Source organism: Rosa chinensis, chromosome 3, assembly GCF_002994745.2.
Source record: "Rosa chinensis cultivar Old Blush chromosome 3, RchiOBHm-V2, whole genome shotgun sequence".
NCBI classification, from domain to species: domain Eukaryota; kingdom Viridiplantae; phylum Streptophyta; class Magnoliopsida; order Rosales; family Rosaceae; genus Rosa; species Rosa chinensis.
Genome location: NC_037090.1, coordinates 29,884,671 through 29,899,775, shown reverse-complemented (window position 1 = coordinate 29,899,775; position 15,105 = coordinate 29,884,671). Strand labels below are relative to the sequence as shown.

At 36.8% G+C, this 15,105-nt stretch overlaps 1 protein-coding gene across 1 annotated transcript; it reads right to left on the bottom strand.

Annotated features, from left to right (window-relative positions):
• Window positions 1–4,216: 4,216 nt before the first annotated feature.
• LOC121052399 lies at window positions 4,217–7,562 on the bottom strand. Its single transcript, XM_040517303.1, has 4 exons — window positions 6,543–7,562; window positions 4,860–6,449; window positions 4,700–4,773; window positions 4,217–4,610 (listed from the first exon to the last, which is right to left on the bottom strand). The coding sequence occupies exons 2-4, from the start codon at window positions 5,154–5,156 to the stop codon at window positions 4,592–4,594; spliced, it is 390 nt and encodes a 129-aa protein (XP_040373237.1). The 5' UTR covers window positions 5,157–6,449; window positions 6,543–7,562; the 3' UTR covers window positions 4,217–4,591.
• Window positions 7,563–15,105: the final 7,543 nt, after the last annotated feature.

The following is a 15,105-nucleotide window of genomic DNA, read 5'->3' as shown; positions in this document are numbered from 1 at the left end:
GACTCACTAAAGAGGTGCTTGTCTTGAATCTTGACCTTCTTCTTTACTTGAACTATCTGCAAATATCGCTCCTCTTGCAACACCATCTTCTCTACTGATCACGAGAGAATCAATGCATGTATATGAATGATGAATGAGACACTTTTACATGGAACAAGTGTTTCAAAATACCTATGTGACTTTTTCTAAGCAAACAAGAAGAACATGAATTCTTGCGTCTAAGTCACCCAAACATGAACGCTCTTTTCTTCTGAATATATTGAGGAGAAAACAAATCCTCAATTATCAAGATTTACCCTAATTGGACTCCTAATAGGAAAAATCTTTGAATAAAAAGATATCCAATTAAAATACCCAAATCCTAAAACGATTAGGACATTAATAGCATGATTTTTACAATTAGAAAATATCTTTATAATATAACATCTAAAAATCAAAAGATACTTTCCAAAATTGGACTCCCAAAAACGTAGGGTTGACTAAGACTAACTTGGGAATTGTGATACATGTTGCAATCCCGTGCTCATGCATGAGAGGCAATTACCTGAAATTCTCCGAGATAAGTTTTGATGAACTTTGTAGGCTTCTTCGGTGCTTTGTATAGGGATACCAACACATCAAGTGTAAACCTTGTACCTACATTTAATTATGTAAACTTGTCCATCCATTATGTTGTTATCAAAATCCAGAAACAATATAGAACTTATTGGCCAGAAAAACAGGAACTTAGTATGTAGTAGAGGTCGCAAAGTCTGAATTTTAATAAATGTGGGAACAAATTTACTTTTGATATATAGTCAACTTTAACTGTACAGAACAATGAACGACACAAAATTGAACAACTGAATGGTTGTCAAGATTTAGATACAAACAATTACAAACTTGCTACACTTTGTGCAGCTAAAGAATATCTATACTTCTAGTGTAAGCAGGAGCTAATGAAGACTCATCATGACTCTTGTTTGACTGCAGGTTCTAACCAATTCCACACAGAAAGTCCACCGGTTTCATCCTAGTGAAGAATAGTCCTCCAAGGCCCACTTGAATAGCCCGAACTTCTCGTTTGTCAAATAATCTTCCCTTCTCATCAAAGGATGGCAAATCATATATGCGGATAGAATTGTCTTTTGATGAGCAAAGTAGGACTGGTTTATCTTCAGTACCATGCATTCCAGAGAGAGCAAGAAGATCGTCTTCTTCAATGTGAGTGTAGATTCCTTCAATGTTGCCTCCTTTACACATAGTCCATGCCTTTATCATGTGGTCTAATGAACATGAGATCAGACATGTAGTCCAACTTATAAGAGACGTCACAACATCAGAATGTCCATTTAGAGTCATAGCACACTCCAAAGTGTCCAGATTCCACACCCTTATTGTATGGTCCACATAACCTGAGTAGAGTCTGATATTTCCAACCCTTAAAGAAACCACAGCAGCAGTATGGCCACTGAGAGCCTGATCAGGGTGAGATGGATTCACTTTTGCATCAGAACAGGCTTTGCCTTTCCACACATATATAACACCTTCCTCTGTCCCTGCGAATACCATATCATTCCCAACTTCCATGGCATGGACTTTACCAACATGTCCAGCTAGGGTAAATTCCGCATTGGACTCAATATTCCACCTTGACAAGATTGGAAGCACCACGGAAAACCCATGCACCCTTACTAATCAAGCAGCCTGCTTCAACATTAAGATTGATTACCCTGCTGCCTTGACCGGTATTGTAGTCCCAAACCCTAATAGTCCCATTTTTGGCAGCAGAATAGAGATTGCTACTTCTCTCCGAAAGCACAATTCCAGTTACCCCCTTCTTATGGCCTTGGAGCTTTGTCAAGGAAGAAAAGCCATCTCCACGGAACCAACTGTGCAAATAAGGGCACCCTAAGCTTCTTACACACTTTCCATCTGCCCAGAACTTGCAGACTGCTTCTGCCATTTTCCCTTTATGGGAACCAATGCTTTTCTCAACAATAATATTAGTAGAATCAGATGCTTTCCCTATACATTTTCCCTTCTCCTCCATTAACGCAAGAGTCTTTTGTTCCGGGTCAGCGTGTAGGAACCTACACTCTTTCTTCTGCCCATCACCCAAAACTTGCAGACGGTTTCGAAAACAAGTCTTCTTGGATAAACGGATCCTTTTGTCCTTGGGACTCTGGAATTGGAACCCCTGAGAGCCATGCTTTAGTTGTTGCATGATCACAGAGAACAACAATCAGTAGAAGCCTCCACACCTCAGAGAGCAATGAAGGAAAGAAAGCCCTAAACGATTAGAGAAAGATGAAAGTGGAGAGGATTATGAGTCAAGCGGTAGGGCTTCAACTATTTATGGTAACTAAGTTGCGTGAAGAGCAATCCGTTTTTGGTTTAGTTTATTAATTTAGTTTTGTAAATCCTAGACGCTTAGGGAAAGTGGGATTAGGAAGTCATTAATGTTTATCTGGTTCATTTATTGACCAACGGCTAGTTTCTCTTAAAACGCATTACAGCTGTATTAAGATGTAATAATTCATGTTAATGATTTTAATCACATATCTTAACTGTATTAAGCTATATTTATGTGATTTTGGGGGAGCGGAGTTTAAGACATCTACAAACATTTTCCTACACACCTGTTTTGGACTAACATTTTCTTTTTGTTAAATATTAAATTCGAACTTCTTTTCACTCATTTGCAAATGTTTTTTTTTTTTTTTCAAAAACTCTAATGTCTCCGCTTGTATATTTATTGATCGAACTCTAATTTTTCACCAACGACCATTTAGTTTATTAGTATAAGGCTTTTTGGATGCTTAATACTTCAGACCAGGTGGATACATTCCACACAAATTCATGCTGTTATTCAAATGATAGTAGTCTTTCCTCCTCTTAATAGCAAGAAGACTGTCTTCTTATGACCATGTGCAAAAGATGCATTCAAAGATCTATCACTTTCTTTGGAGTGAAGATGTACATTCATTAGCTGGTGGTGAACCTAAACTAAATTTTAGGTTAAAATCATTTAGTCCATGAGCATTAACCATATTGATGTATTATTATATTACCAAGACATCATTTCCTAATGGCCTACTGATATTGTTTCATGATATTCTCTTCAGGAGAAACATGTCACTTGGATAGACATGCATAGCACAAATCAATTAGGGACTAGGTTGTTTGTGCTAATATGGTTGGTTTTAGGGACTTTAACCCAAGCAGATGTCTTGCATTTAGCATATAATTTTGTCACTTTCTTGTATCAATTCACTAGTTTAGATATTTCTAAAAATCAAAATGGGACCATGGATAAATATCTCATACCAATTCATGTTGTTCTTCAGGAACGATCTTTCTTCGTCTCATGAGAGGATCGAGGATTGTCTTATTAAATTGACAACTCACTAAAATGAGGTAAATGAACAATTTGCTTGTGAGTAAGGTTAACAGTCATCGAAACTTGTAAGTGATTCCATGCACCATGTTAGATAAAAGATGACGTAACCTATCATGGTAAATTAGTGTATTTGGTTCAATGAACTTCTGGTTCATGACATTATATGCCTCAATATACTGTAGGAATTTGACAGCATATATATGAGATAACACAAATATTCTCCAACCATATTGGAGGCACTTGGTGCGAGAAAACTATAATATGTTGTCAGGACGCTAATAAATATTGATAGAGTTAAATACTGTTTACTCTCTAAACTTTCAGGGAAAAAACAGTGCAGTCCCTTGGCTTTTAATTTCACACGTTTACTCCTTCATCTCTCAATTTTTGACCAATAAGTCCATTCTGTCCAATCTCCGTTAACTGCTACCATTAAGTGGCTGTCGTGGTAGGAAATTAGATGCCAACTTAGCTCTTGGCATGCCAAGTCACTGGAAAAATTTCCAGAATAACCTTTCGTTCATTTTTCCCCTTCTCCATCAATCAAATCCCTCTAAATTGATTCTAATTTTCCCACTAAACCCCAAAATACCACAAATTGAACTTTGAAAAAAAATCTGACAATTGCAATTATGAACTCAACACTTTCAACAGTAAATATGAATCGCACAAAAACGGAAAAATTTCAACCATCAATTCCACAATTCTAGCACTTGAATACCATCCAATTCCATTCATAATAATCTATAGCAACATAATCCCTACATAGTTTTTGCAGCATTAGCAAGCCATTAACCAAGCTCTAACTTACCAAAAATAAAAAATTAGAGCATTACATCTTCATTAATTGTTCAAGTATGCATCTAACATAGCTCTAATCATCTAATCAAAATATTAGAGCTAGCAACCAAATGACACAGCAAAAGGTTGCACAAAAAAGGATGTCTAAATTGATCTGATGGGCAGGCAAACACTTTGTCCAATTACATAACTATTTTCCATGTTCTTTACCTGAGTTCTGTCTAAGCCTCTGAGATGACCTTGTTGGTGCTACAGCCTTGTTGCTTGATCTCCCAAAAGCTTGTGGAGCCCTTGAATTAGTGGTGGCAGATGTAGCTTGTGCAGGCGGTGAGCTTGTTGGAGCACTTGTAGCTTGCTTAGGCCTACCCTTTGTTGAAGCAGGCACGTTTGTTGCCAACCTTGATGCCTTCAATGTAGCCATCTCTTTCTGGACATACATAAACAATATAAGCAAGTCAATTAAGTAGGGTAGACAAATACAAAACCAATAAACAATTGTTGAGAGTGTAATATCACCCTTTGATATCTAGCTCTTTAGCTTTCTGCCTCAACTCATTTGCAGTCAGGTGACCTGTTTTGCCTTTCTTGGACTGCAGCAACAATAATCATATCAATAACATTTAAATTTTTACTTCACTTAACAAAAATAAATTGCTAATGTAATGGTGCAACATACCTGATTTTCAAAACCTTGTCCTGGTTCACCATTCACCTTCCTCTTCTTAGAAAGAGCAGCAACCTTCTTTTCCTTTGGTGGCAAGTGCCTCTGACTTGTTTTCAGATTGTGTCCTACTTGACCACAGTTGCTACACCTCAAGGATCTTAGCACTCTTTGAAGTTTAGTACCACCATTTATCTCTTTTTCTGAAGCATCCTTAATCCTCTTCATTTTTGGCCTCTCAGGTTGCCTTGAATATTGTGGAGATAAGATAGCTTGATCTTCACTTGTTAACCATATATCCATCCTATTCATAGGCTGTATTGGGTGATTGTAGATACTCAGATAAGTCTTCTTCAGGTAGCAAGATGCCACATAGTCATCCGGGTTTTCCCTCTTCCCATATATTGCAGCAACGACATGCTTACACGGGATTCCAATCAAATCCCACTTCCTACAACTTCATGTGCTCTCAAGGAGGTCCACAACATTCTTGGATCCCTCAATATTCTCCACTTCTACTCTGTCACCACCATTGAATGTTGCAATGCAGTCTGTTGCAACTTTGATTTTGTTCTTCTCTAAAATATTCCTTGGCTTGGGGCATATATTTCCATGGTAGGCCTCCATTTTATTCCTTCTAATCTGATTCCTCTTCATTAACTCCCACATTATCTCTTCAAACATAGTCAAAGGTGGCTTGCCTCTTGACTCCAAAATGAAGCTGTTAAAGCTCTCACACATGTTGTTTATGAGGATATCACAATCGTTACTAGTTGTGAAGTATGCTCTAGACCAATGTTGAGGAGGCATCTCGGGTTCTGCCAGAATACAACATCAAAACCATGTTAAAACATACATATATAATTCTCATTTAAATATAGGTTAAGACAAAACAGCCTCAATATCTGTCAACCAGTTATAGGCGTCCAGATCTAGGGACTTCATCTCTTCCATTTCTTTCTAAAAGTAAGGCAAAGTTGTTGCCTTTGCACACTTCCACATCTGATCTTTCATTACTTTACTAGGAAACAGCTTGGTAAAGTTGGTCCACAAATGCCTTGCACAAAATCCAATTCAGGCTGCTGGGACAACCAACTCAAAAGAAGGTTTCAAACCTTTTTGTTTATCTGAAATAAATGTCCAGCCTGCTCCTTCATGGTCAATAACCAAATCCTTCACCAACAGCTCAAGAAACCAGATCCAAGAATCCTTACTTTCCATCTCTACCATTGCATATCCCACAACCCGTGAAGTGTTATTAGCATCCAAAGCTACTACAGTCAGAAGTTGACCTCCAAAACAACTCTTTATGTGTGCTCCATCAAACCCAACCACTAATCTACACCTAGCCTTCAAAACCATTCTTGAATGCCTCCAAGCAAATGTACATCCTCCTAAAAACATATTTCTTTTCTGGATTGTTGTAGTCACATTTGATATCAATAGTTGTCCCTGAATCAACCCTCTGATGCTCTCTCCCATAATCCCTTAACCTTGCATACTGCTCTCTCATTGATCCTTCCACTTCCAACATAGTAGCCCTTTTAGCTCTGTAAGCCATTGACCTTGAAACCTTTGCTCTAATGGTGGCTGACATGGTCTTTGCTAGAGAATTTGCAACATCAACCAGAAACAGCAATTACAAAATAAACCAGAAAAGTAAACTAATGACAATAGTTAGAGACTGATAAGAAATACCTGGACTTATCTCTTGATTAAGTGCTATTTGGTCATTGAACTTTGCAGTCAAGTATCTCATCCTAACCATGTTTTCTTGTGCATTTGTGTTCAGTAACATATTCCTTGATCATCAGTGTACTTTCGTGTTGCATCTTCAAAGAAAATAAGAAAAAGGGGCAGTTTTCCTCCTTGCATACCACCCTCAACCTTGTTTTATCATTTTTTATGAACACATACTCCCATCCACCTTCAATGGCCATTTCCCTTAAGGCATCCCTTAACACTTTTACAGTTGCAAACTGCATTTTTAACTTGAAGGCAAGATGTTTCATATCTGTGGCCGGATTGAATTCAATTCCCACATCTTCCAATTCCCTATCAGAATCAATGTCATACTGCAACCTCTCATCATCTGAATATTCTTCCCTAAACATGTCCTCATTATCAGAAAAGTTCAGGAATTCCTCTTGCACACTTGGCCATACCCCCTACTCTTTCCTGCCTTCAAACCTTTTTTTCTTCTACCCTCTTCCATCTCTTTTACCATCTCACCTTCTGCCAACCAGTTATCCTCATCAGTTCCATAATGGTCATATTCATCATCATCGAATTCAAGATTATAGTCCCCATCCTCACTTTTTGCTTCATCATCACTGCCTCTTTCACTTTCCGCTGCTTCTTCATCTACCTAAATCCAAACCACCACCATAGGACTGCAAATAATCCATCACATCCACATAATGCATCAACCCATCTAGTCCACTTGTTTGCTCCACACCACTTGACCCTTGGCCCACACTGCTCGGACCTTGCCCCATACTAGACTGCCCCCATCCACTTGACCTTTGGTCACATCTTCTTTGCTCATTTCCACTTGGATGATACTCCAAAAGCTTCTATTTCCCCTCTTCTTTTGGATCTAGACTACCAACACAGCTTGCTTGAGTTGGTACATTGTCCTCAAGCACTCTAATTGCTATTCCTTTGCTTCCAATTGGCCTGGGCTAATCATATAGCTCTTTTATAACAACATTTGGCTTCTTCCTAGGCTCATCAAGTAGCTCTTCTATAACAACACCACTGGTCCTACCTTCATTAAAGAGGAAATCTTTATATATGAAGATTTCATCATCTTCATCCCCAAATACATCATGCAGCTCCATGTGGTCTAAATACAATATCACTAACCTAAAGGTTGGTACAGCTGTACACACTATCACCATATCTAAATCTATTTCTAGCTTCATCATTGTGTCCTCTTCATCACCAACTTTGTACCAATAATCTATTCTTTGGTCTGCATAAGACAGATTCAGCTACTTGACCATGTTATTTATCTCCACTAGTGACATCCTATCTCTATCTACGTTATCATAAAAATCCACTTTCCCTCCAACATAACTTTCATTCCTTATGCATCCTCCATGGTACACCTTGACTGTGAAATGGTCTGGGTAAGCTGCAATAAGATTATGAAAACCATTAGTCATAAACCCTAAACCAGGTAACCGTAAACCAGAAAAATAATCCATACACCATACAAAAAGATGCGTCAATAAATAGGTACAAGAAAAACAAAAAGTAAAAATTAAAGTGTGCTTAAGGTCTTAAAGTCATTCTTCACACATGGGAGGGAGACACAGACAAAACAAGTCATTTTTTACACATGAAAGACCAGAAAGTCATTCTTCAAAGCACATGGGAGACACAGACAAAAGCAGTCATAATTTACCCCATATTTTGGACCACTTTCTGTAACATATTAAAACCAAAACCAGTTAACTCACCCACAACTTGACAATATTAAATGCCATGCCTAACTTTCTCAACAACCACTCACATTTCAGTCTTCACTTAAATATCATACACACATTAGAACTGAAGCAAGCAACAACAAAAAATATCAAATTTTCCAATTCCCTTTCCACCTTATAACTCCTAACCCATGAAACCAACCCTTTCTAAACCAGTTCACAAACAACCCAAGCCCCCCAATTTTTTTCCTTCAAACCCTAGAAATCAAAACAGGCATTGCAAAAACACAACTCTTTCTAAATCAGTTCACAAACAACCCACAAACTTATGCATAAACAAACCCCCAATTTTTTCCCCGAAGCACTAGAACTGAAAATAAAAAGAAATACCCATTTTTCAGTTACAATCGAAGAAGAGCAGTCACCTGAAATACGTGAAATACTCACTATAATGAGGAATATCTGCGTTGTCTGCAGAATTTCCCCAAAGCACTAGAACTGAAAATAAAAAGAAATACCCATTTTTCAGTTACAATAGAAGAAGAGCAGTCACCTGAAATATATGAAATACTCACTATAATGAGGAATATCTGCGTTGTCTCCTTCTACAGTTCTAAGTTCCCACAGATCTGGGTCGTGCCCAACCATGTCTCCACCTCGATACTTCCCCCTCCGACGGCTTAGAAATGTCTGGGGAACGACTTGGGTTACAGTTTCATCCCCGATTATAGAAGATTGAGCAGAGGATTGTGTCGGGTTCAGTACTGGGTGAGGGTTGAGTGGCGTTCAGAGGGGAGGCAAGATTTTTTGATATATGGGTTGAGCGCAATTAGATTAGGTTTTTTTTTTTTTGGGGGGGTGGTCTCACACTCCACCTGGACAACATTGCGCTGAGTTGGCGTCTAACTTCCTGCCACGTGGGCCACTTAACACACAGATTGGACAGAATGGACCTATTGGTCAAAAATTGAGACATGAAAGCGTAAACGTGTGAAATTAAAAACCGAGAGACTGAACTGTTTTTTCCCTGAAAGTTCAGGGAGTAAACAGTATTTAACCTATATTGATAAATAGTCTCATCAAGACATCATCTTAGTGGCAAATTAAAATCTTTTGATAATATATACATACGTTATAGTCTTTGATTAGAGTGCTATATGAGATAGCAAAAATCTTCTCCAAGTATAATACGTTATATTATTGTTAAGTTTCAAGTGGATATCTATTTGAAGGAGATATGGTTGATTTCTACATACGAGAAAAGCGTGTTGTTAACGTATTATAATATTTCTTCATATCATTGTATAACTCTGAGAAACTTCTGGCTATTGTTAATTGTATAAGCTTTGAGAAACTTCTAGTTGCAATTTTGATTATGTAACTCTCGTGGTTCCCTATAATCCGATCAAGAGACTTCAGGTCTTGATCTATGATTACGCACTAGATGTAAACGTGAGTTTAATCTCAATTCATAAAATTGAAATATATGGTGAAATGAACAAATTAATCGTGAGTTTAATCTCAATTCATAAAATTGAAATATATGGTGAAATGAACAAATTGAATCCACATGGTCAAGTAGACAAATACATTCCTGGATAGGTTATATGCTTACCAATTTGTAAGTGAAAGGCCGTTGATGAGAACTTAAGATAAAAAATAAAAATAAAAAATAATAATAAAATAAAAAAAATCTACTAGCGATGGAAATAATACTGATAGAATCTGCTGACTCATATATGTCGTATAATATTGATAAAACAGAATTGTTGCCTCGCTCAAGCTGTGAAGATTAACACCATAGTTTCACGAGATAATTAAATCCTGATTTGATTCGAGGGAACTCGACTTACTAGGAGATGTATTAGGTTCCCAAGAAACTAATGAAAAGATGTTAAGCTTACAACAATGACATAACACAAAATTTTACTGAATTTTTCATCGAAGACAAAGTTGTCAATTAAGCGCGTAACTGCTTCCATTTAGAAAGAGGTATGAAAAATATTCGATTATTACACTGATCGAAAGCCACAGTTCCAGGTTTCTCAATTGGGTTGTCTATCCTTACGTGTGTATATGTCAACAACAAAAAAGCAGAAGACATGCACAAAGAACACAACTCCGGAAAAATTAGATACAAACAGAGCAAAACCCTTAACAACTGATACCTTAAAATACAATAAATTTACCCACATAACCCACAGGGTATCAAAATAAAAAAACCCAGATAATCAGTCGATTTGGGTATGAAAATAATGAAAATTTGGAAATGGAAAAACAACACTTACGGGGAATTTGTGGGAAGGGGAAGGGGAAGGAGGGACATAGACGTGGAAGATCATGGAGCAGTCCAGTGTACGTAGGACTGAAATGCTTGTATTTCTTATTGTACCCTCCAAACATCTTCCAGCTGCTGATCTCAGTGGGCTTACACTCCTCCATATCTGCACTTGTGCTTCTTTCCCACTGGAATTGCTGCCCAACTATATATATATAGCTCTTTAACCAAAGCTACACTATAGTCTTTGCTTTGGGGTCCCCTATAGTCTCTCTCTCCCCTCTTTGTTTTTTTTTTCCTTTCTTTTTTTCTCATTGGATTTTTATTTTTATTTTATTTTATTTGGTTATTGCTTTACTTTCTTGACTGAATTCATTTTACTACCTTAAATTTTTTTTTTCTGATGACAAAATAAAATTACAACGAAAAAAGAAAATCACGACAAACACCCATTCCCAGCTGATCCAACTGGAACGCTGGGTACACTAAAAGGGGTAAGGAGAAAAAACCAAATTCTAGGATTATTAAGTTATAAGCTAACGAAGCAAGATGATCGGCTACAAAATTAGCTTATATATATATATACATATATATATGTATATGTATAAAGATAGTATCTTGAAATTTCTTAGCTAGATTTTTAATATCTCGGATTAAAATCATCAGAGTCCAATGACCAGTAGCCTGCCACATATGCAGTCTATGAGTAACTTGGAGTCACATTCCAATATAATTTGATTGAATCCTTGAAGGTCAGCTGTATGAAGACCTTCTCTTAATGCAGTAGCTTCCGCAGTTAATGTACCTGTAGAACCCAACACCCTAGATGCTGCAACTAAAGAATTACCATAAGTATTACAGATAATGAAACTAGACAACCAGTAGATGCTTTCTGGATTGGGGAGTTTATTCCCCCCCCCCCCCCCCCCCCCCCCCCACCACCACCACTTTCCTAATTACTGAATTTTATATGCTTTGTTAAAGGAAAATATTAATAAATTGCTTGATGTATGAGATTACAACCTATTAATTAGTGCTTGAAGAAAGAAAAATGCATGTTAAGGAATCAAATTTGAAAAAAAAACATTAATACATACTTTAATATCTACGCTCTTAATGAAATAGAATAAATATATTTTATGTATTTTTTTATATATAATTTTTTTTTTGAGCCCCCTCAAAAATAACTTTCTGATTCCGCCACCGACTCCAAGCTATGAAGATCACAGTTCACATTTGGTTCCATTGTTTATGTTAGCTCTAGAGCACTGTATCCAAATGTGCCTCCAACTGTAGTCCAATTAGAATCATTAGGCTTCAAAAACCTAGCCGTACCAAAATCAGGCACATTTTTTTAGAAACACATAATGTACGTAATTCAAAGCTAGAATAGCCGGGGATCGAAAAAAGCTGCCAGGTATGAACATATGGAAAAGTATGTCGACGTCGATTATCTGTCCTGCAGTAGCTTCTGTGAATCTGATGCGTCATATGTGGACTAATTCCTAGTTTATGACGCAAACATTGCAAAACCATAATGACGTTTGCATGCCTAGCTAGCTCTAAGCCTCTAATTACTTAACTTAATTAGTCATCTTGTCGTACACAAATAAATTTTGTTGAAGAACGGAGCCTACGTACAGATGAGAGACTGGAGTAGTGAGAGAAGACCATGCCATACATTCCTCCACAGAAACTGTCAGGGAACCAGGAACATGCATTTAAATGAATTTGCACCACTCATCTTTGTGGAATTACTGAAGTTCCACGAATGAAGTTCCACGAATTTCTTCTCCACGACTTATCTTCGTGTCCAGAGACACACGCGCCTCACGCGCCAATACAAATATGGGTTTCTACTGTATGATGAGGCTTTGGTTTCTGTATTCATACGACAAGATGTTGAGCTATGAGGCTATGACACACACTTTGAGTCATGTTTGGAATTTTTTTTCTTTTTTAAACCATACATTCTATGAGATAGGAGTTTGCCTCTTTGGCCGATAGTTGTATTTTAATCTCTTTCATCGCTTCTCTGTTCTTTCAACGTTTAATTTTGATCTCTTTAATTTTACTCCGTTATTATTGATTTTTCTTTTCTATTTTTGAACAAAAGAAAATCATAGAAAATGATATCCTTCTTAAAATTTTTCAAAACAAAAGAAGAAAAATCAGATCTTGGATAAAAAGTCGATGAAGTAAAAAATCAATTTCCGGCATAATGTTTTAGCAAGAAAACTAGTCACAAGTTAAACCCAAAAAACTATTGGGTTTTTGTCAATTTACCCCATTTCTAGGGATTTTTTTTTCCCACTTACCCTATTAAGTTTTTTTAATTTCCCGTTATCCAAAACACTCTAAGGAAGTTTTCCCTAATACCCCATTAAGTTTTTTTTTTTTGTTTTTTTTATATTTTGTTTAGACTATTTTACCCTCACCCATTTGTTACTTAGAAAGATAGAGAGAGAGAAACCTTAGGAGACTTTGCCGGAGTCCAGTCACCAGCTGCAGGATTCCGATCACCGGTCGCCGGATTCTGGCCACCAACCGCCGCCCACCAAACTTTTCTGAAAACATTGCCGGAGGTCCCCAAAGAGGTCGTCAGAGATCTTATAGGTCGCCAAAAAGGTTTATTGCCCCAATAGACTTCTATTGCCCCCTATTGCCCCCCAATAGACGCCAATTGTCCTCCAATAGAACTTTCGGTCACCGGAATGAGAACTAATCTTCCTAAAATTAAACAAATAAAACTTTGATTAAAGAAAAAATAATGAAGGGATTACATCAATTCAAAACGTCTATTGCCCCCCAATAGACGTCTATTGCTCCCCAGTAGACTTTTATTTTTCTTTTTTCTTTCCTACTGGGCCTTTTTACCCAAAAACAAACAAATAGAGATGAGGTTTGGTACTTGTTGTTATACAAATGCTACAGAGATGAGCTTCACAATAGAACTTTACATAGAAAGCTGGAAACATGATTGAACTTTTTGCATTACATTAATTCAATTAAAAGATCAATGTCACACAAAGATCAAAGCGCACTAAACCAAATCAACAATATAAAATTAAAGAATCTAAATTCCAAGCACTTGCAGACTTGCTACTGCATGCAAACATTTGCCACAAATCATAGTATGATGCTGGAGCTCTGTTGTCTTCAACTTCGTATTAGAATAATGGATTCGAGAACCATCGACTTTGGTTGCAGTAATGGTGCTCACATATCCTTTAGCCTCTAATAACCAACTCAGTTGTATATCTTTCAAATGTTCCTTTCCAAAATACAAGAACGAAAACCTAGAAAATAATCAATCCTTACTACAACAAAAAGTCTCTTTAGCGACCAAGTTTTTCGTGAGGAATTTATTTTCCTCAATAAATGTCACATTTTTACGAGGAATAATTAAGTTCCGCACTAAATGCCATTAGGTTTTTTACGAGGAACATATTTTCCTCCCTATATATCACTTTCTACGACGAATATTTCAGTTTATCACTAAAGGTGACCACAATTTGGTCTCTCAAATCGTCAGGTTATTAGCGAGAGAATATGAGACTTCAGTGACGAATTTTTTCATCGCAAAAACAACATTCAACGAGGAAATAATGATTTCGTCATTATTTGTTTGGGGGCAAATTGTTTAGGATCCGCCAAATTTGATGGCGACAAAACTAAGGTTTCCTCGCTGAAAGTCTATTTTCTACAAGAAACCATTTCCTCATTAAAAGAAACAATTAGCGAGGAAATAACACTTTCCTCGTTATTAGTTTGGCGGATAATTGAGTAAGGCCCGCCAAATTCATTGGCGACAAAACTATAGTTTTCTCACTAAAAGTCTATGTTCTACGAGGAACCATTTCCTCGTTAAAAGAAACAATTAGTGAGGAAATAACACTTTCCTTGTTATTAGTTCTGCGGATAATTGATTAAAACCAGCCAAATTCATTGACAAAACTATGGTTTCCTCGCTAAAAGTCTATGTTCTAAGAGGAATCATTTCCTCGCCAAAAGAAGCAATAATGAGGAAACAACGCTTTCCTCGTTATTAGTTTGGTAGAAAATTGAGTAAGACCCGCCAAATTCAACAGCGACAAAACTATGTTTTCTTCCCTAAAAGTTTGTGTTCTACGAGGAACCATTTCCTCACCAAAAGAAGCATTTAGTGAGGAAATACCATTTTCCTCCTTATTAGTTCAGCGAAAAACTAAGTATGATCCGTCAAATCCAATGACAACAAAACTATGGTTTCTTCGCTAAAAAACTGTTTTCTACAAGGAACCATTTCCTTGTCAAAAGAAGCAATTAGCGAGGAAATAACTATTTTCATCGTTATTAGTTCAGAAAATTGTGTAAGAACCTCCAAATTGAACAGCGAAGAAATGAGAAAATTTGAGATGAAGAAATACGTTTACCTGCAATAAATAAATATATAATAAGATTACCAATGAATGACATGTGCTAGGTGTTTATATTTGTCATAATCATTTTTTCTTTTCTTTTTTAAGTGTGGAATGCACTATTGACATATTTGATTTCATGATCATTA

What these genes read in the sequence shown, in the direction of transcription:
- LOC121052399 (XM_040517303.1), bottom strand. Translation starts at nt 5,156, where the DNA reads ATGAATAGGATGGATATATGGTTAACAAGTGAAGATCAAGCTATCTTA. An exon ending in GACAAGGTTTTGAAAATCAG is followed by an intron (nt 4,774 to 4,859) that starts GTATGTTGCACC and finishes TTGTTGCTGCAG; the next exon opens with TCCAAGAAAGGCAAAACAGG.